This window comes from Bos indicus, chromosome 1, assembly GCF_029378745.1.
Source record: "Bos indicus isolate NIAB-ARS_2022 breed Sahiwal x Tharparkar chromosome 1, NIAB-ARS_B.indTharparkar_mat_pri_1.0, whole genome shotgun sequence".
Lineage (NCBI taxonomy): Eukaryota > Metazoa > Chordata > Mammalia > Artiodactyla > Bovidae > Bos > Bos indicus.
Genome location: NC_091760.1, coordinates 142,007,075 through 142,029,282, shown reverse-complemented (window position 1 = coordinate 142,029,282; position 22,208 = coordinate 142,007,075). Strand labels below are relative to the sequence as shown.

Genomic DNA, 22,208 nt, shown 5'->3' with positions numbered 1-22,208 from the left:
GCCCCTTTCTGCAGGGTTAGCAGCTAATTATTCCACACACTGTGTCATCCAGGCTTAGGTAAGAGGTACATAAAGCTCATACACACTCTCAGTTCAGTTCAGTTCAGTCACTTAGTCATGTCCAACTCTGCGACCCCATGGACTACAGTACACCAGGCATCCCTGTCCATCACTAACTCCCAGAGTCTGCTCAAACTCATGTCCATCAAGTCAGTGATGCCATCCAACCATCTCATCCTCTGTTGTCCTCTTCTCCTCTTGCCTTCAATCTTTCCCAGCATCAGGGTCTTTTCCAATGAGTCCATTCTTTGCATCAGGTGGCCAAAATATTGGAGTTTCAGCTATAGTATCAGTCCTTCCAATGAATATACAGGACTGATTTCCTTTAGGATTGACTGGTTGGATCTCTTTCAGTCCAAGGACTCTCAAAAGTCTTCTCCAACACCACAGTTCAAAAGCTTCAATTCTTCAGCACTCAGCTTTCTTTATAGTCCAACTCTCACATCCATACGTGACTACTGGAAAAACCATAGCTTTGACTAGACAGACTTTTGTTAGTAAAATAATGTCTCTGCTTTTTATACACTGTCTAGGTTGGTCATAACTTTTCTTCCAAGGAGCAAGCATCTTTTAATTTCAAGGCTGCAGTCACCATCTGCAGTGATTTTGGAGCCCCCCAAAATAAAGTCTGTCACTGTTTCCATTGTTTCCCTATCTATTTGCCATAAAATGATGGGACCAGATGCCATGATCTTAGTGTTTTGAGTGTTGAGTTTTAAGGCAACTTTTTCACTCTCCTCTTTTACTTTCATGAAGAGGCTCTTTAGTTCTTCACTTTCTGCCATAAAGGTGGTGTCATCTGTGTATGTGAGGTTATTGATATTTCTCCCAGCAATCTTGACTCCGGCTTGTGCTTCATCCAGCCTGGCATTTCACATGATATAGTCTTCATATAGGTTAAATAAGCAGGGTGACAATATACAGCCTTGACAACACTCTCCCCCTCCCGCTAAATGGACAAACATCTGCAGGCTGTGTTTGATACTTCCATTCCAATCTCTCCCTCCAAGCACTGAGACCTATGGGAGGTACAAGCGTAACAATCTGAAAGTTTTTTTTTATGAGAGTTCCTCACCCATGGCCTTCTGGAGCATCTTGAGTGCTGGGTCTATCAGCTGCCCCAGGTAATGCTTCACGACAGTCTCAAATGTCTTGTAATTGACAAATCCAAGAAGTTCTTTGCCTCGATACTTCTTTTCATATTTTGAGACTTCTTCGTTAAGGATACTTTTAACTGCAATGAAAACAAACCACCAGGATAAATTCTAATAATTTCACAGACAGTTTAAAGATAGGGATTTTTTTCAAGTCTTGCTTACCCAACGAATCCTATGGCAATGTTTCTAAATAGAGTTTCTTTTCATCATGAAAATAATTATCTGTGGCCTGATAATGCCAGTTTGAGAAATATTGACTGTTAAGAAACAAAAATCTTTTTATACTCCATTGTGTTTCAGTTGAGAGTCATCATGCCAGGAGAGAAGCTGAGTGTTTATAATTGGTAGGAAAAAAATCTGATTAATTAAATGAAAATAGAAACAAAAAATTCTTGTGGCCCTTACAGCTCTTCTTCCAAGGCTACATGTAGCTGGAAGGCTCTTACCATGGAAGGGATAGTGCTGCTTTTATTCAATGTCAAAACAGAGCTTCCTCAGTGGATCAGTGGTTAAGAACCCACCTTGCAATGCAGGGGACACTAGTTCCATCCCTGGTCCAGGTAGACCCCACATGCTGCAAGACAACTAAGCCCATGCACCGCAATCACTGAGCCCACGCCCTAGGGCCCATGAATCACAACTGCTGAGCCCACATGCAGCAATGACTGAAGCCCGAGTGTCCTAGAGTCTGTACTCCACAACAAAAGAAGCCCCTACTCTCTGCACCTAGAGAAAGCGTGTGTGCAGCAATGAAGGCCCAGTGCTGCCAAACATAAATAAATAAATATGGATTTTAAAGTGTCAAAGCAAAGATACACACACATACACACACTACAACACCACACAGGCACACACCCTATTGGCCTTTGGGCTGGAGCAGATAGAAGTTGGAACTCTGCCAGAGGAAGTAAGGAGTTTGTTGTCAAAGCATAAACCTTGCTGATCTCGGAATGGGGGTAAAGAGGAGGAAAGAGACAGGGTAAGAGAAACTGCCGAGCCTCAAAACACAGAAGCAAGGAGATAGTTGGAAGTAGGTGGTGGAATGGTCTACTATTGAATTGGCAAGGGCCGTGCTCCACAAGAATGGCTGGGAAGCTGTTATAGATACTAAGAGGTCCCTAGTATGGGCACAGTCGGCTCTTTGCACAATTTTTATGTGCCAGAAGTTGCTTCTGGTCTTGGTAAACGTGATGTTGCTTTTGGGGAAGCCCTGTCCCAGGACTTACCTTTTTCGATATTGGTGGTAAGTATGAGTATCCAGCTTGTAAACTCCTCTCTGATTTTGTTACATAAGCGAGACTCTGTCTCCATTACAATTTCTTCTCCTTCTATTAACTTTCCAATGTCCTCATTAAATACCTTAATTTTCTGAAAAGATGAGATAAAATCATCAATCTGTGCTGTAATTATATTAAAGAGCAGGGATCTGGATCAGCCGTGCATGGTGGGGTGGGGGCTGGGGCTCCAAGGGGGTGAGATGACCCACCACCCACCTCATACATCCCCCACCCCCTACCCCCTCCCCACACCCACCACCTCATGAGAAACAAGGAGGGCAGAGCAACAGGGAGTCCTGGGTAATCCCCACCTCAATGAGGAAGAACATTTTATCCCCTTCATCGCTGGGAATGTCGTCCCCATATTGCTGCAGCTCCTCTGTCGCCCTCTGGTGCTTCTCCTTTATTTGGTTTTCTAACAAGGGGAGCGATTTCTGAACAAAACAAGAGCAAGCAATGAAAGGCTGCAGCGTGATGAACTTGTTTTGTTTTTAAGTCGCTAAGTCCTATCTGACTCTTTTGTGACCCCAGGGACTGTAGCCCGCCAGGCGTCTCTGGGATTTCCCAGGCAAGAACACTGGAGTGTATTGCCATTTCCTTCTCCAGGGGATCTTCCCTGATAAGAGCAAACAAGGAAATGCTGCCGCTTGCTGAAATTAGCTGACGGGTATCTTAGGTGTATGGGCAGAATCCCGTTTGAAAGCATTCAGCTTCTATTATCCTGTGACTCTTGTTGAGCGCGACTCCTGCTAAGAACTCAAGGAGGACTCGGGATGCAATGCTTGAACAATCTGGTGTTGAGAATTCTGCAGCTCTGTCATGTGACCAGAGTGGGGAGGGGATCGGTGGTGGCCAGTTTGGGGTTTTTTGTTTGTTTGACTCAGAGCTTTCATTGAGATAACAAGTACCTTTGAATATAATGGAAGGTTTCCTTAGTGAAATGTTCCCTATAACATTTGAGTGTTATAAACTGATAAACGGTGCTTTGGAAGAGGTTATGCCTATGTGTTGGTGTCGGCTGGCAAAGGTCCAAAGCAGTCAATGTTGCGATGACAATTTAACAAAGTGGAGGAGCAGGAACGATGGAGAGGGCACCGAGGAGGGTTGTCTTTGGGTTGAGCATCATTCCAAGTCCTTTACATCTTAGTGAAGCCCTGCGCTGTGGTACAAAGCACATGACTTTGTTGCCTGTTTTTCACAAGAGAGGAAAAGGCTCAGAGAGACAAACTGTTTGATATCATCACTGAGGTGGTAAGCAGCAGACTTTACTTCACAGCTGCTCACACCTTTACAGCCCGAGCAGGTAAAAACTGCAGGTAAAGATATCTGAGTGAAGGATGTTAGTGTAGTCAGCCAGGCAGAATGAGCTATTGGGATTTAGAGGAAGTTTGTGGAGTAGCGTACCAAGAAGTTGATAAGGTCTCTCCTCTCTCTCTTTGGACAGTTTGTATCTGTAGGCAGAAAGGTATTAATCTTTTTCCTGGTATTTCAAACGATCATGATTGCGTCTTGATATAAATTTTAAAATTAATTTAAAATAGTACAAAACTGAAATTCAAAATTTTAAGTTCAATATTTAAATGTTGAGAACTGTTACAAAAAAATTATCAAAATACAACATCTTTTTAAAAAAGATGCTTTTCTCAATTAGATAGGAGATATAGCTTTTAGACGGGCTTCCCCAGTAGTGTTAGTGGTAAAGAAAGTGCTTGCCAATGCAGGAGACAGATGTAAGAAATGTGGGTTAGATCCCTGGGTTGGGAAGATCCCCTGGAGGAGGGCACAAAAACCCACGCCAGTATTCTTACCTGGAGAATCCCATGGACAGAGGAACCTGCCAGGCTACAGTTCATAGGGTCACAAAGAATCGGACACAACTGAAGGGATTTAGTACTAGCAGCATAGTTTTTAGACAGGGTTATTTCTTTTAGAATTCTCTGCTGCAAACTGAAGGGATTTCACCAGAATCAGTACTTCTCCAAGTATGTTCCCAAAGACCACCTGAGAAAAACAAATTCATGGGCCCCACCCCAGACCTACTGACTCAGAAGCTCAGCCAGGGCCCAGGAATACGAATTTAAACAAATTTTCTAGGTAACATTTTTGCCTGTGTGTTAGGCAAAAATTCTCCAGGCAAGAATACTGGAGTGGGTCGCCGTGCCCTCCTCCAGGCAATCTTCCCAACCCAGGGATCTAGCCCACATTTCCTACATCTGTCTCCTGCACTGGCAAGCACGTTCTTTACCACAAGCACCATACACAGTTTGAGAAATACTGCCCCTCTACAAACAAATATTTTGAATATGTGTTTTCTGGTTCAAAAGAATTCATTGTTTCCATGCAACGTGCAATTTAGCACGGACTGGGATCCAGCCCTTAGGTTCCACCTCTGTTCTCAAGGTTCATCTTCTCATGTACAAGGGTTCAGGCAAGCATGACAAATATTCCATTTATCATTTGGCTTTCTCTCTATTGTTCTGACTGAGTGATTTCCATTATTCTATCTTCCAGATCACTTGTTTATTCTTCTTCATTATTCATTCTGCTATTTATTGTCTTTAGATCAGCTTTCATCTTGGCAAATGAATTTTTTTTTTTTTTTTTGCTCCTCTTTATAGTTTTTAGTTCTTTTTTTATACTAACCTGCATTTCTATCCATGGCCTTTCTTAATTCCTCCAGTATTTTCATTATCTCCCTTTTGAACTCAGCATCTATGAGACTGAAGAAGTCTCTTTCATTGTTCTTTCAGGGGCATTCTCTTGGCCTTTTAATTGAGAGTTGCTCTTCTGCATCTTCATTTTACTTGTATTTCTCTTACTCAGAGAGTTTAGGAGAAATGATTATCCACTGTGGTCTCAGAGGGCTATTTTGAAAGGGTCCTTGTGTAGCTTGTGTGGGTTTAATATTTTTAATAGGAGGACTATTTTTAGTATGGACACCTGCCACTCTTTCCTCTGCATGTTCTGGCCATTATCCTCTTGATTTGTTGTTGTTCAGTCTATAAGTTGTGTCTGACTCTTTGCAACTGCGCAGACTGCAGCATGCCAGGCCTCCCTGTTCTCCACCATCTCCCAGAGTTTGCTCAAACTCATGTCCATTGAGTCAGTGATGCTATCCAACCATCTCACCCTCTGTCGCACCCTTCTCTTCTTGCCTTCAATCTTTTCCAGCATCAGGGTCTTTTCCAATGAGCCAGCCTTCCACATCAGATGGCCAAAGTATTGGAGCTTCAGCTTCAGCCTCAGTCCTTCCAATGAATATTCAGGTTTGATTTCCTTTAGGATTGACTGATTTGCTCTCCTTGCTGTCTACTGGACTCTCAAGAGTCTTCTCCAGCACCACAATTTGAAAGCATCAATTCTTTGGTGCTCAGCCTTCTTTATGGTCCAACTCTCAAGTCATCCTCTTGATGGGGGTATGCAGATGCAGTGGCTGGTGCCTGGTCCTGGAGCCCACAGTGGTGATGGTGATGGCTATAAATATTCTATTTCTCAATAAGCACTAAGCCAGAGTCCCCCTTCAATGACATCATGAGAACTTTGTGGTTTTCTTATTTTGAGAATCACTGAAAACCGAACATTTATTTCCTACAAGTTTGAAGGTAGGAAAATGTTTTATATTTATATTTTTAAATTATTGTTTAAAGACTTGTTGAGATGAACCATTTTAAAGTCTTTATTGAATTTGTTATAAGATTGCTTCTGTATTATGTTTTGGATTTTTGGCCTTGAAGCACATGGGGCCTCAGTTCCCTGACAAGGGATCCAACCTGCACCCCTGCAATGGAAGGTGAAGTCTTAACCAGTGTTCCATCAGGAAGTCTAAAAGGAAAGTGATTTTTATATTGTGAATTGTTAACAAACTATTAAAAATTTGCTAACTCAATATTCACTCCTTTTTACACTGCTAACCTGGTGTTAGAATTTTTCTTCTCTCTTTGCTTGCCCCAAATTGACAGATTCAACTCTTTATTTCAACACTATGCAGTTACTGCTTTTCTGTTTCAGAAGCTCTTTTGTGAGCCTCTGACCAGGAGTGATTTGGTTTTCAGAATGTTCTTATTTATCTGCTGGTTTGGACATTTCACTGGAGTATCCTAGTCAACCCATGACTAAGAAAGTGACCTGGACAGGCTGTCATTTTTTTTTTTTTAAGATTTGTTTTTTGCTGTGGATCATTTTTAAAGTCTTTATTGAATTCGTTACAATATTGCTTCTCTTTTATGTTTGGTTTATTGGCCACAAGGCATGTGGGATCTTAGCTAGAGGTTGAACCTGTATTGCCTGCATTGGAAGGTTAAGTCTTAACCACTGGACCACCAGGGAAGTACCCAAGGCTGTCATTTTATTTTATAGCTTGCAACTTAAACTACTGACTCACATTGATGTGCCAGATGAGCTCGGTGGTAAGTCTTTCTGCCAGAAGAGGCACTGTGGCCTTTCCTTCATCCAGAAGAACTCTGAAACAAGACAGAACACACATGAATTTAAGAAGGGCCCTTAGGATCACTTTCCAGTACTGTACCTTATCAGTGGGTAGATGAGCTCAGTTCCGTGGAGCGACACACACCATCAGAAAAGCCAGGTGGTACATGAGGACAGTTGATAATTAAGGAGCAAGATCACACCTAGGCAAGCATAGTACTAGAGAGGTTACTTTTTTTTTCTTTTTGTGTCCCAATAAACTCAGGTGGTAAGTCATTTTTTCAGGAAAAGCAAAACAGTACAATTTCATAGAGGTTAAGTGACTTGCCCAAACTAGTATTTTATTTCTTATAGCAAATATTTATCCTTGATTAGGTGTATCAATCTTGAAAAGAAGAAGAAAGCTAGAGACATCATATTTCTGATTTAAACTATATTGCAAAGCTACTGTAATGAAAGCAGTATGGAGCTAGAATAAAGACAGATATAGTCCAGTATTCTCATCTGGAAAATTCCATGGACAGAGGAGCCTGGCCGACTAGAGTCCATGAGGTTGCAAAGAGTTGGACATGACTTAGTGACTAAACCGTAACAGCAGAGACCTATGGGACAGAATAGCAAGCCCAGAAACAAACCCATGCTATGCAGTTCACTGATTCTTGCAAAAGTGCCAAGAATACACAATAGGAAAAGGATAACCACTTGAACAAATGGTGTTGGGGAAATTAGATAACCACAGCAAAATGGAGCCTCTTCTTACACTAGACACAAAAGTCAACGGAAAATTGATTAAGGGCTTAAATGTAAAACCCAAAACTGTAAAACTCCTAGAAGAAAACATGGGGGATCATCTTCATCATATCGACCTTGGAAATGATTTCATCAATATGACACTAAAAGCACAGGCAACAAAAGCAAAAATAGACTGGTAGGACGATGTCCAACTAAAAACTCCAGTACTGCAAGTGAACAATCAACAGAGCAAAAGGCAACCTACAAAGTGGGAGAAAACACTTGCAAAACCTTGTATCTGATAAGGGGTTAATTTTCAAAATATGCACAGAACTCCACAATTCAATACCAAATAAACCCTAATAACCCAATTTAAAAATGGGCTAAAAAACTCGAATAGAGATTTCCTCAAAGAAAACATAAAAATGGCCAAAAGGCACATGGAAAGATGATCAGCATCACTAATTATCTGGGAAATGCAAATCAAAACCACAATTAAATATCACATCATATCAGTTGGGATGATATTAAAAAAAAAAAAACAAGACAAGTGTTGGCAAGGATGTGGAGAAATTGCAACACTAGTATACTGTTGATGGGAACTCAAAATGATGCAGCCTCTATGGAAAGCAGCAATAAAGTACTGTAAAAAATTAAAAATGGAAATACCATATGATCTAGCAATCCCACTTCTGGGCATTTATTCAAAAGAATTGAAATTAAGATCTCACAGATTTATTAGGGCTCCTCTGTTCACTGTAGCACTGTTCACAAGAGCCAAGATGTAGAAACAATCTCAATGCTCATGGAAAGATAAATGGATTGAAAATTGTAGATACATGCAATAGGATATAATTCAGCATTTCACAAGAAGGAAATTTTGCAGTATGTGACAACATGAATTAACCTTGAAGATGTCATGCTAAGTGAAATAAACCAGTCACAGAAAGACAAATACTACATGATTCCATTTATGTGCTCTTTCTAAAACAGTCAGACGCAGGCAATCAGAGAGAGGAATGGTGGTTTCCAGGTGTTGTGGGGAGGAGGAAATGAAGAATGCTAATCAAAGGGCAAAAAGTTTCTGTTACGAAAGATAAACACATTCTAGAGAGCTGCCGAACAATATCGTGCCTGTACTTAACAACACCACATTGTGCACTTAAATATTTGTTAGGAGGGTGAGCCTCATGTTAAATGTTCTTTCCATAGTAAAATTAAATTTAAAAAATGTTTACATTGTCTGTACTAAGTGCCTATTCCATTCTAAGGGCTTTACAAATATTTAATCATTGAACAACCAATTTTAGAGAGCGAAAGGCAAAGGCACAGGAATGTTAAGCAGCTTGCCCAGAGTCACAGACCAGGTGGTCTGGCTGCAAAGTGTTTACCTTTAACATAAATTCACAAAGGACCCAGTAGGATCATTTTTTCCAGTGCTGCTGCGAGCATCTTTGCTGTAAAAGAGCTGAGTCCCAGCACTTGGGTACACAAGGATTGAAACGCAGATGTTCAGTGACAAAGAACTTCAGCACACTTTTTCATCCAAGCCTTAACTTTCCCAAAGACCTTGAACAGGGTTTTCAAAGTGTGGTCCCTGGACCAGCAACGTTGACCTCAACTGGGAAATTGTGCTTGTGCTTAGTCACTGCCATGTGACTCTTTGAGACACTTTGGATTGTAGCCTGCCAAGCTCCTCTGTCCATGAGATTTCTAGGCAAGAATACTGGAGTAGGTTGCCATTTTTTCTCCTCCAGGGGACCTCCCTGACCCAGGGGTCAAACTCAAGTCTCTCAAGTCTATAGCATTGCAGGTGGATCCTGTACCTGCTGAGCCACCAGGAAGGTCTGGGAACTTGTTAGAAAGTCTGGGGGCCTACCTTAGAACTCAGAAACTCAGATGGCACAGCTAGCTGAATTTTAACAAACTCTCCCACAAATTGGTCCTTGAAAGAAAAACTATGACAAATCTAGACAGCATATTAAAAAGCAGAGACATGACTTTGCCAACAAAATCTGTAGAGTCAAAGCTGTGGTTTTTCCAGTTGTCATGTAAGGGTGTGAGAGTTGGACCATAAGGAAGACTGAGCACTGAAGAATTGGAGCTTTCAAATGGTGATGCTGGAGAAGACTCTTGAGAGTCCCTTGGACAGCAAGGAGACCAAACTAGTCAATCCTAAAGGAAATCAAACTTGAATACTCATTGGAAGGACTGATGTTGAAGCTGAAGCTCCAATACTTTGGCCACCTGATATGAACCCCTGACTCACTGGAAAAGACCCTGATGGTGGGAAGGATTGAGGGCAAAAGGAGAAGGGGATGACAGAGGATGAGATGGTTGGATGGCATCACTGACTCAATGGACATGAGTTTGAGCAAACTCTGGGAGATAGTGAAGGACAGGGAAGTCTGGCATGCTATAGTCCTTAGTGTTACATAGAGTCAGACACAACTGAGTGACTGAACAACAATAACCCACAAATTCTGTTGCTTGCTCAGGGTTGAAAACCACGTGTGTGATTGTTACAGAATCTTCTCTTTGCTTGGCAGCAGTCTTCTCTGCTGTAACCCTCAATACTTCTGAAAACCTTCTATTTCTGTCATTCAGGGCCAGAGCAGAGAGAAAGAAGGAACCAAGGTGATATTTATGGTGTGCTGGCCAGAACATTTGCATGTGCCATGTTATTTAATCCTAAACCTAATCCCATGAAGCAGTAGCAGGACGTTCTGAGCAGATGAAAAAGCAGAAGCTCAGAGAGGTTGAGCCATCTCCCAAAGGCACAGAGTAAGTAGTAAACCAGGTCTGCAAAAATTCACCAGTTTCCCACAGTCACTCCTTAAAGTGGGAGTGACCACTATATCTTATTACCCTCTCCCCCATGGTTCAGGAACAGCAAGTTCCTAAATAAAAGGAAAGGAAAAAAGTATCCAGTTCAGTGGAAAAAATCCCAACGTCTTTCAAGACTTTGTGGGACTCAAAAGAGAGAGCAAGGGAAAACATTTTGGGAAACCAAAGTGTGCTATGCCCTGTGACAGTGGTTCCCAACCTTTTTGGCACAAAGGACTGGTTTCCTGGAAGACAATTTTTCCACAGAGGGGAATGGTTTTGGGATGATTCTCATAAGGATCTTGAAACCGAGATCCTTCACATCAGCAGTTGACAGTAGAGTTTGTGCTTCTATGAAAACCTAATGCTGCTGTTAATCTGACAGGAGATGGAGTTTAGGTGGTAACATAAGCAATGGGGAGCAGTTGTAAATACAGATGAAGCTTCACTCGCCCATCAGTCACCTCCTGCTACGTGGCCCAGTCCCTAAGAGGCCACAAACCTGCAATGGTCCATGGCCTGGGGTTGGGGACCCTTGCCCTGTGAAATACTCGACTTCAATTTTTAATCAGTGTCATCATCGGAATTCAAGAAAAAATGATTTAAGTAAGCCAATGCATTTAATACCAAACTAATGAAAACAGTTGGTTATGCTAATTGTGAATGTCGACATTTTAGGAATCAGCGAACTAAAATGGACTGGAATGGGTGAATTTAAGTCAGATGACCATTATATCTACTACTGTGGGAAAGAATCCCTTAGAAGAAATGGAGTAGCCATCGTAGTAAACAAAAGAGTCCGAAATGCAGTACTCGGATGCGATCTCAAAAACGACAGAATGATCTCTGTTCATTTCCAAGGCAAATGATTCAATATCACAGTAATCCAACCAGTAATGCTGAAGTAGCTGAAATTGAATGGTTCTATGAAGATCTACAAGACCTTCTAGAACTAACACCCAAAAGAGATGTCCTTTTCATTATAAGGGACTGGAATGCAAAGGTAGGAAGTCAGGAAACATCTGGAGTAACAGGCAAATTTGGTCTTGGAGTACAGAACGAAGCAGGGCAAAGGCTAATAGAGTTTTGCCAAGAAAACACACACAAGAGCAAACACCTTCTTTCAACAACACAAGAGAAGACTCTACACATGGACATCACCAGATGGTTAACACTAAAATCAGACTGATTATATTCTTTGCAACCAATGGTGGAGAAGCTCTATACAGTCAGCAAAAACAAGACTGGGAGCTGACTGTGGCTCAGATCATGAACTCCTTATTGCCAAATTCAGACTGAAATTGAAGAAAGTAGGGAAAACCACCAGACCATTCAGATATGACCTAAATCAAATCCCTTACGATTATACAGTAGAAGTGAGAAATAGACTCAAGGGACTAGATCTGATAGAGTGCCTGAAGAACTATGGATGGAGGTTCATGATAGCAAACGGGGATCAAGACCATCCCCAAGAAAAAGAAATGCAAAAAAGCAAAATGGCTGTTTGAGGAGGCCTTACAAATAGCTGTGAAAAGAAGAGAAGCGAAAAACAAAGGACAAAAGCAAAGTTATACCCATCTGAAGGCAGAGTTCCAAAGAAGAGCAAGGAGAGGTAAGAAAGCCTTCCTTGGTGATCTGTGCAAAGAAATAGAGGAAAGCAATAGAATGGGAAAGACTAGAGATCTCTTCAAGAAAATTAGAGATACCAAGGGAACATTTCATGCAAAGATGGGCTCAATGAAGGACAGAAATGGTATGGACCTAACAGAAGCAGAAGATATTATGAAGAGGTGGCAAGAATACACAGAAGAACTATACAAAAAAGATTTTCATGACCCAGATAATCATGATGGGGTGATCACTAACCTAGAGCCAGACATCCTAGAATGTGAAGTCAAGTGGGCCTTAGGAAGCATCACTACAAACAAAGCTAGTGGAGGTGATGGAATTCCAGTTGAGCTATTTCAAATCCTGAAAGATGATGCTGTGAAAGTGCTGCACTCAATATGCCAGCAAATTTGGAAAACTCAGCAGTGGCCACAGGACTGGAAAAGGTCAGTTTTCATTCCAATCCCAAAGAATGCTGAAACTACCACACAATTGCACTCATCTCACATGCTTGTAAAGTAATGCTCAAAATTCACCAAGCCAGGCTTCAACAGTATGTGAACTGTGAACTTACAGATGTTCAAACTGGTTTTAGAAAAGGCAGAGGAACTAGAGATCAAATTGCCAACATCCGTTGGATCATGGAAAAAGCAAGAGAGTTCCAGAAAAACATCTATTTCTGCTTTATTGACTATGCCAAAACCTTTGACTGTGTGGATCACAACAAACTGGAACATTCTGAAAGAGATGAGAATACCAGACCACCTGATCTGTCTCTTGAGAAACCTGTATGCAGGTCAGGAAGCAACAGTTAGAACTGGACATGGACCAACAGACTGGTTCCAATTAGGAAAAGGCTGTATATTGTCACCATGCTTATTTAACTTATATGCAGAGTACATCATGAGAAATGCTGGGCTGGATGAAGCACAGGCTGGAATCAGGTTTGCCAGGAGAAATATCAATAACCTTAAATATGCAGATGACACCATTCTTATGGCAGGAAGCGAAGAAGAACTAAAGAGCCTCCTGATGAAAGTGAAAGAAGAGACTGAAAAAGTTGGCTTAATGCTCAACATTCAGAAAACTAAAATCATGGCATCCAGTCTCATCACTCCATGGCAAATAGATGGGGAAACAGTGGAAATAGTGACAGACTTTAATTTTGGGGGCTCCAAAATCACTGCAGATGGTGACTACAGCCATGAAATTAAAAGATGCTTGCTCCTTGGAAGAAAAGTTATGACTAACCTAGACAACATAATAAAAAGCAGAGACAATACTTTGCCGACAAAGATACATCTAGTCAAAGCTGTCGTTTTTCCAATAGGTCATGTATGGATGTGAGAGTTGGACCATAAAGAAAGCTGAGTGCTGAAGAATTGATGCTTTTGAACTGTGGTGTTGGAGAAGACTCTTGAGAGTCCCTTGGACTGCAAGGAGATCCAACCAGTCCATCCTAAAGGAAATCAGTCCTGGATGTTTATTGGAAGGACTGATGCTGAAGCTGAAACTCCAATACTTTGGCCATCTGATATGAAGAGCTGACTCATTTGAAAAGATCCTGATGCTGGGAAACATTGAAGGCAGGAGGAGAAAGGGTCGACAGAGGATGAGATGGTTGGATGGCATCAGTAACTCAATGGACATGAGTTTGAGTAAACTCCAGGAGTTATTGATGGATAGGGAGGCCTGGCATGCTGCAGTCCATGGGATCACAAAGAGTAAAAAAGCTGGACATGACTGAGTGACTGAACTGAACTGATGTTAATTGTATAATTTTTAAATATGGTAATCATCTTGGCCAATTCTGGTAGGCAGGGCTGGTTTCCATCGAGTCCAAGGCTGTCGTAAAGAATCTTACCTGAAATACGGATGCGTCTCAAAGAACATCGTTTCTTTCCTGGTTGCCTCTGCCAAGCTCAGCTTGTTGGTGATATCCTGCTGGCCCCGGCACTTCACGATCATATAGCCCTTCTTGAGATGATAGGTGAGGTTCTGCATGACCTTCAGGACACCTTTCTCGGTGCCCTTGTCCACCAGGTCTGGTTTGGTCAGGATCCCTGTGAGATGATTAGAGGAGGGCAGTGGAAAGGTCAATTTTCTCTTCAAATATATTGAACACTGCTAGGCTATGGGGTCTTTTTTGGCCAAGACCAGCAGATTATCATTTTCCCATTGTATATTCTTACCACTTGTGCCCCAAATCAGCTAACTATACAGACATGGATTTATTTCTGGGCTTGCTATTCTTTTTGCTAGCACCATACTGCTTTAATCGCAGTCGCTTTGTAATATACTTAACATCAGGAATTATGATGCCTCCAACTTTCTTCTTCTTTATCAAGATTGATACGACCAAGAGTCTTTTCTGCCCAGTGCCTCTCAGCTCATTCTTTCATTCCATTTCATTCCTATCACTTGTATTTTTATTTGCTCATCCAGTCACTCAACTCATTAATTGCCTTGTGTAATTTATTTAACAAATGTCTCTTGGGTGCCCTCTGAGTCCCCAACACTAAGGCAGCAGGCATCATCAGAACCAACTCACTCCATCACCATGTCTCCAAAAGCACATCACTCCCTACTGTAAGGAGGGTCTGTGACTCTCTAGGGTCTCCTGTCACAGACTCACTCTGCCCCTCTAGTGGTACCTCCTTTGAGATCCTCCCTGCCTTCCTCTCCCACTCTCCTGCCCTTACTCCTCTCGCTCACACTGGACTGAAGGCTTTGAATTCCAAGCGACTGTGATCTTGGTGGATGCTTGGTTTGCTTCCACCTTTTGGCTGCTGTGTACTTGAGTGTATATTCCATTTCTTTTTTTAAATTTAGCATACTTTTCTCTATTTCTATACTTAACCTTGAATGCATGGAAAATTTGCACACTGTTATAAGGCTGTTTGGAATATACTAAGGCCTTATTGTGTATACTCTTTGTGTATAGTACTTAACTGAATTTACAACAATAATACTTATTATTTAGTGAAAGCTTACAGATTATCAGAGTTTGTGGCTAATGAATGCTGGAGTGGGTAGCTATTCCCTTCTTCAGGGAATCTTCCCTACCCAGGGATCAAACCCATGTCTCTTGTGTCTTCTGCATTGGCAGGCAGATTTTTTTTTTTTTTTTGACCACTGAGCCACCTGGGAAGCCCCATGAGAAGAATAGAAAACTCCTAGTAAGAAGTATTACTCAATTTCTATAAAGAGATGGATATCCAAATAGATCTATCTACTTAACAGATGAAACTGTCTTCTGTGGTCCTTAATGAGACATCCCTAATGACTTATGATTGCATAATGGTGGATGACCCCAAACCTGAGTTTTCTCTCTGGTTCAATGTATTCTAGATGCCTGGAGAAGTCAGCAGGTAACAGGGTACAAGTCTAGTCTGACATATAATAACACATTAAACTTGAGTTGTATTCCCCTACTGTTATTTTTATCCTTATTGGAAACCTGGGCATTTGTTGGAAAAAAAGTGGAAAAGGCAGTAATATACTGGGTATCCATTTAGTCAAAGAAAATGACTGGCACGTTTTCAGGAAAGTAAGCTCAATGGGTAAGTGAAGTGACTGGGGAGAAGTGATATTCAGTAATATTATTAGAATTTTAAAAATAGCAGCTCTCATTTGCCCAAGGATATGTAGCCAGTAAGTTGTAGAGCAAGGATTGAAACACAGGCAATCTGTGCTCTTAAACCAAATCCCCTATAATGCCTTCTGTGGGGGACATTTTTTAAAAAGGAATTTAAGAGCACCCATCTCCCCAAGGAGGAGTTCTACTTGAATATAAACTCTGTAGACACCTGTGCTGCAGTGTAAACCTGTAAGTGTATTCCCGGAATACGTTCATACACGCCCTGGCAGGATCTTTTCCATGAACCAAAGACTCACAAGAATTTTTCCTGTGGACTTGCAGAGTTGATGGGCCAGTCATTTCCTCCTTTCTGGACCATTGTGGGAGAGAAAATAAGGCATTTCTCCTCCCCGATCCAGAATGGGTTGAGAATGCAAATAAGGGACAATAGGAAGGAGGGCAAAGAACCCCCAAATATTGGCCATACATCTAGCCCTGACCATGAGTGAGGGTGACCCGTCTGCTGTGTTCAACTGCACCCTGAGCCCACAGAGTTTCCCTGGGAACAGAGTTTGTATCTGATGCAGGATGTGGGCACCTCTAACAGAGCTATTACATCCAGGACCTTCCAAATATCTGAGGGGTCTCCCCCGGCTTCCTGTCCTCTAAGAAGCTTGGTGCTTTCTTCTTACCGATGGTCCTGTCTCCATCGGGGTCCACCTCCTGGGCCATGCTCAGCGCCTCTGTGGTGGCGATGTCCACGTTGCAGGGGACTACCACCAAGTTGATGGTCTCCTGCCTCTGGATGTACTTTTTGATGAGTGCCTTGATCTGATGCCAGGGAGTCACAAAGGAAGAGCACATCTCTGGTCACCCAAGAGCACAGCTGGTCATCCCAGAGCACCACCCAGTTTTCACACTTCTGAGCTTTGGCTTAGCCTATACCCTTCCTCTAGAATGTCTGACCACCTGCCCCCATTGAGCTCTCTGTTGATGTCCTGCTTATCCTCCAGAGCTCATCACTGGTATTTCTTCTTTCCCAAAGGCTCCCTGATTCCCGTGGTCAGATGAGACCCCTCCTTCCTCGACAGATCTTCCCTGGGATGCTTCTGAGCTGACAGCAGGAGGAAGAGGCATGCTCTGACCCCAGGCAAGCATTTTTGTCATGCCCTGGGAAATCCCACCCATTTACTGAGTGAAGCAGGGTAAGAAGTGTGGAATTAGTCCCTTAATTCAGGAAGGGGAATGACCTAATTACAAGGCTCCCAGAGACAGAGAATGGTGATCTGGATGTTGAGGAAGAAAGAGTAATCAAGTGCCTAAGACAGTGGGGCCAGCAGAGACCCATCCAAGAGGGACTGCCATGGTCTTAGTTGGGCTGTAATTGGGTTCCCAACACTGTCAGTGTACTCCCCCGCTTCGGAAAAGGCAAGAGGGCATCTGTGACCTCAGTCCCAGGGGAAGAGGATCTCATCTTCTCCCTCTCCTCCACCCCGTCTCTTTACACCCTGGACAGCAACCCTGCTTCTGAGACTGTCCTTGCCTCCTTGGCCTCCATGTGAGCTGGCTTAGCAAGGCTTGACAAGGCTGGTCTCAGGGTAGACCCAGCCAGAGATCAGGTGTGATTCTGGCATCCCTGTGATGACTATGTTCTCAGGCAACCTTAAGTGGGAAGGTCTTTGGTAAAGAAGCCCCAGGCTCAGCAGCTGTTGGTTTGTATCGGTCAGAACTGCTCTGCGGTTCTCATGCCTCCACTGTACCAGCCTTCTTGTCCCCAGCCAGAGACCACAATCTGTGTCCTGATTGACTTACGTAGAATTACTTAAAAAACTTGTGGCTAAAATTGGCAGATCCCATGTAAAAATCCAATGTCTGATTTCTTTTAAGTATTAGGATAGTGGTAACACTGGATCCATATTTCCGCAGGACAGCATTGGGCAGGGTGTGCGTTATACACCTCCAGGCCTACAGAGTCAGCTTTGCCTGTTTCCATGGCTGCTGGGCCCTTGTCAGACCCCAAGTATGAGGCCCTAGCCCTAGACTGTCCTCTTCAGTCTCTTCCTCAACTACTGAGAGCAGGCTGGGAAGGTGCACCAGAGCCCTGGGGGCTGCCGGCAGAGACCTCAGAAGTGCCCCCTGCTGAGCGTGGGGCCCACTCCCAAGTCGCAGAGAGGCTCACCTGCAGTCCAATGTCTTGTGGCTGGTTTTCCACAGCCACCCTGGTGATGCCAGGAAGGTCAATGAGGGTCAGATCTGGGACCTCAGGGGAGGTGATCTCCAGATTAATGAGCTCATGGCTGATGCCAAGTCCATTCCCAGCTATGATGTTCTGGGCTGTGGAGACCAAGAGAGGAGAAACCCTGAGTCCAGATGAAGAACCCAACCAAGCAAAAGCAGTGGAATCTGTGGGCAGATTTATGTTCCTCACCTATTTATGTGTTTCACCTGTATCTGGGGACAGTCCTAAGGTGAGAAACAGGGAGGCAATTTAAGCACAGCCCTGATGAATTGCCTAATTCTTTAGAGATTAGGAGGTGGGAGAATGATGGCAACCAGGCTACTTTGTAAATGTTTCCTGTTTTAGCTATCAATGCACCCCACTCCAGTACTCTTGCCTGGAGAATCCCATGGAGGGAGGAGCCTGGTAGGCTGCAGTCCATGGGGTCGCTGAGGGTCGGACACGACTGAGCGACTTCACTTTCACTTTTCACTTTCATGCATTGGAGAAGAAAATGGCAACCCACTCCAGTGTTCTTGCCTGGAGAATCCCAGGGACGGGGGAGCCTGGTGGGCTGCTGTCCATTGGGTCGCACAGAGTCGGACACGACTGAAGCGACTTAGCAGCAGCAGCCCAGTCACTACTTAAGCTATGATTTTGTAACTCTGTATTGAAGTGAAACATACATACAGGAAAGTACCCTTTGTCTTAAACCTGTGACTTCGTGAGTTTCACAGGCGGGACCCATTGGTGTCACAGAAACACATATCAAGAAACAGAACATGGTCAGCGCCCCCTACCCTGCTAAAGCCCCTCTCTCCCTGTGGATCACTAGCCCTCAGGTAAAGTAGCACTTATCTTAAGCTTTACCAGCATCTACTCTTTTGCCCATTTTTGTACTTTATACTTGGTTGAGCTAAGTGAATTTGCTGATGGATAATCACTTTTGACCTACAAGACGAGCATTTTCCTGTGGTCCCACCTAATTATAAAAGGAATCATAAACTATGTCTTCTCTTGGTATCATGCATGTGTGCATGTATGCTAAGCCAGTCATGTCTGACTCTTTGCGACCTCATAGACTGTACCTCGAAAGCCTCCTCTATCTATGAGATTCTCCAGGCAAGACTACTGGAGTGGGTTGCCATGCCCTCCTCCAGGGGATCTTTCCGACCCAGGGATCAAACCCGAGTCTCCTGTGGCTCCTGCATCACAGGTGGATTCTTCACTGCTGAGCCACTTGGGGAAGCCCTCTCTTGGTCCTGCTTCCTCAGCTCAACATTTCGTTTGTGTGATTACCTTATACTGGTGCTTGTGGCTGAGGGCTGTTCCTTTTCATTGCCATTCTGTGTCTTGATCCAGTCTGTGGGGTGTGGGGGGGTTGGGGCTGGGGGGTGGGGGATGGGTAATCATAGTTGCTTGCTTGCTAAGTCACTCAGTCATGTCTGACTCTTTGCGATTCTATGGACTGGAGTCTGCCAGGCTCCTCTGTCCATGGGCTTTTCCAGGCAAGAGTGCTGGAGTGCGTTGCTGTGCCCTCCTCCAAAGGATCTTCCCGACCCAGGAACTGAATCTATTATGTCTCCTGCATTGGCAGGCAGATTCTTTTACCACCATCGCCATCCGGGTATCATAATAGTGCTGCTATAGAGATTCTAGAAGCGACTTTGTGTGCACATTTTGGCTGGGGTATACTTGGGATAAAGAAAGCTGAGAGCCGAAGAATTGATGCTTTTGAACTGCGGTGTTGGAGAAAACTCTCAAGAGTTCCTTGGAGACTGCAAGGAGATCCAACCAGTCCATCCTAAAGGAGATCAGTCCTGGGTGTTCATTGGAAGGACTAATGTTGAAGCTGAAACTGAAATCCTTTGGCCACCTGATGTGAGGAGCTGACTCATTTGAAAAGACCCTGATGCTGGGAAAGGTTGAGGGCAGGAGGAGACGGGGACGACAGAGGATGAGATGGTTGGATGGCATCACTGACTCAATGGACATAAGTTTGGGTAAACTCTGGGAGTTGGTGATGGACAAGGAGGCCTGGCGTGCTGCAGTTCATGGGGTCGCAAAGAGTTGGAAATGACTGAGCAACTGAACTGAACTGATACTCAGGATTAGAGTTTTGAGGTGTCATGGGGTGTGCACACAGCCTTAGTGGATATTTTGTCAATTTTCCAAAGTAGTTGCACCAACTCACACTCCTACTTGCAGTGGACCAGAGTTCCCAGATGCTATAGATGCTTTAGAGATGCTGTTCTAAAGATGCTTATTACTCATCCTTACACAGAACATTCATCCACGTTCACAGAACGTACCCTCCCAGACCTGCCCACAGAGCTCACAGCTAGAGAGACTGGGCAGATCTCAGCCACGCTGAAGGATGTGCTGGGCACATGTGGACAGGATGGGTGTAGCAGGCATGGCAGTGCAGAGCTTTTATCATTTGAAGCTAGGAAACTTGCCAGGTGAAGATCTCAGGAAGTTCCTGTTTTGGGGGTGGATCTAGAATTGAGGCAGCACCTTGCAATTTGGGGAGTGATCCCTCTGGTGAGCTAGCTGGAGACACAGGGTTCTCAGGGAGCTGAGCCCAAGGAGTCATGTGAAAACCCCAGCCTCAGATGCAGTTTGCTGCTCAGTGAGGCATAAGCCCATCTCCCTAGAATGGAAGCTATGGCCACAGAGTTTCTTGTTATGATCAGAGGGAATTTTTGCCTGTCTGGCTGAGCCCAGCTTGAGAGCAGGAAGGGGAAGATGCCTTGGGGAGGGGTGGGCAGGCTCAGGGACCTTGGAGGCAGGGCTGCGAGGGGATGACCTCCAGGGTCCCCTCTGAGTGGGTATGGAAGTGGATTTCAGGAGCGTGTGTGCGTGCTACTTCAGTCATGTCCGACTCTTTGTGACCCTATGGACTGTAGCCCACCAGGCTCCTCTGTTCATGGGATTCTCCAGGCAAGAAGGCTAGAGGGGGTTGCTATGCCCTCTTCCAGGGCATCTTCCCCCACCCAGGGATCAAACCTGTGTCTCTTATGTCTCTTGCATTGGCAGGCGGGGTTCTTTACGGCTAGCGCCACCTGGGAAGACATTCCAGGAGCAACTGAGCCTTCTCATTTGGTGGTTCCCTCAGGCTAATCTCAAGAGCTGGATGTACTTCTAGGAGTGATGGGTGAGCGGGGCTTGCCTTGGGGAAAACCTCAGGGCTTGGGGACAGGGATGCGGCCACAGGCAACCAGACACTTCAGGTTAGAGCAGCACCTCAGGACACACGTCCCCAGCACTGACCAGGGTAGCTGAAGCAGGAGTGCTGCCCGGGACACTTCCCAGAGGAGAGGCAGGTAAACTGACAGTCACAAAAGGGTAGGGTTATGTAGCAAGGAGGAGGGACATGTGAGAGGCAGAGGGCCGGCACGTGGGAAAGCCTGGAAAGAAGAGACGGTGCTCGCTGTGGAGCTGGAGAGGCCTGGGTGACCGCTGATGACCCCAGGGGGAGAAGGAGCCGACTTGCAGACGCCCGCAGGGCCCTACCTCTCCGAATCTCCCACTCCACTTCGGAGGGATTTTGCAGCTGCTGCGTAATGTTGCGGTAGGTGATTTTCCCGGTCCATTCACACTCCCGCTTTGTCAGTTTCAGCACCAGCGGACACCGGGTGATGATTCCTGAGAGAGAGTTTCCCAAACAGCCTCTAAGTTTCCCTTAAAAAGAAGTATTCACAGGTGCCCTTTTCTTTTCTTTTTTGACTGCACCACAAGGCATGTAGAATCTTGGTTCCCTGACCAGGGATCGAACCCCCATCTCTTGAACTGGGAGCATGGAGTTCTAACCACTGGACAACCAGGGAAGCCCCACCCTTTGCTCTTATCCTCCCCAGTGTCCTCAGAGGCCTTGTCTGAACTCTGTATCCCTCTCTAGGGAGGACTCAGTCCAGCCCCACTAATTACCCCCGGCCCTAGGAAGGCCTCAGGCACAGACCAGGTGGCAGCCAAGGGCCAGGACTGGGGTAGGAGTGGGAGGGAAGCAGTGAGATCTACCTGACCCCATCCAGCCCTCCCAGCCCCTGACACTCGGGCATGGAGGGAGCCCAAAGCACTACTGTAAGGGGCTCCTGCCTGCCCCGAAAGACTGCCAGGGCCACACCGGCCTCCAGACGCTTTGCTCTGTTGCTTTTCTCCTGGAAATGCTGAACCCAGGGTGGAGAGGAGGAGCTGCTGGTGTCCACTCTGACTCCATCACACACCAGAGTTGGGCTGATGGGGCTCTCACAGGAGACCCTGGAGTAAAGGACCGGCTGCCCATGCTTGGGAGGGCACACAGGCCGGGGCTCCTGGTCTGGGTG

At 44.6% G+C, this 22,208-nt stretch overlaps 1 protein-coding gene across 1 annotated transcript in view; it reads right to left on the bottom strand.

Annotated features, from left to right (window-relative positions):
• Window positions 1–22,208, bottom strand: part of MX2 (MX dynamin like GTPase 2) — a 37,241-nt gene that overhangs the window by 5,712 nt on the left and 9,321 nt on the right. The window contains exons 5-12 of the mRNA XM_019962832.2: window positions 21,400–21,531; window positions 17,845–17,999; window positions 16,358–16,496; window positions 13,950–14,148; window positions 6,876–6,954; window positions 2,806–2,928; window positions 2,444–2,585; window positions 1,136–1,294 (exon numbers count right to left, since the gene is read on the bottom strand). Coding sequence (XP_019818391.1) covers window positions 1,136–1,294; window positions 2,444–2,585; window positions 2,806–2,928; window positions 6,876–6,954; window positions 13,950–14,148; window positions 16,358–16,496; window positions 17,845–17,999; window positions 21,400–21,531 — 1,128 coding nt within the window. The remainder of the gene's footprint in view (window positions 1–1,135; window positions 1,295–2,443; window positions 2,586–2,805; window positions 2,929–6,875; window positions 6,955–13,949; window positions 14,149–16,357; window positions 16,497–17,844; window positions 18,000–21,399; window positions 21,532–22,208) is intronic.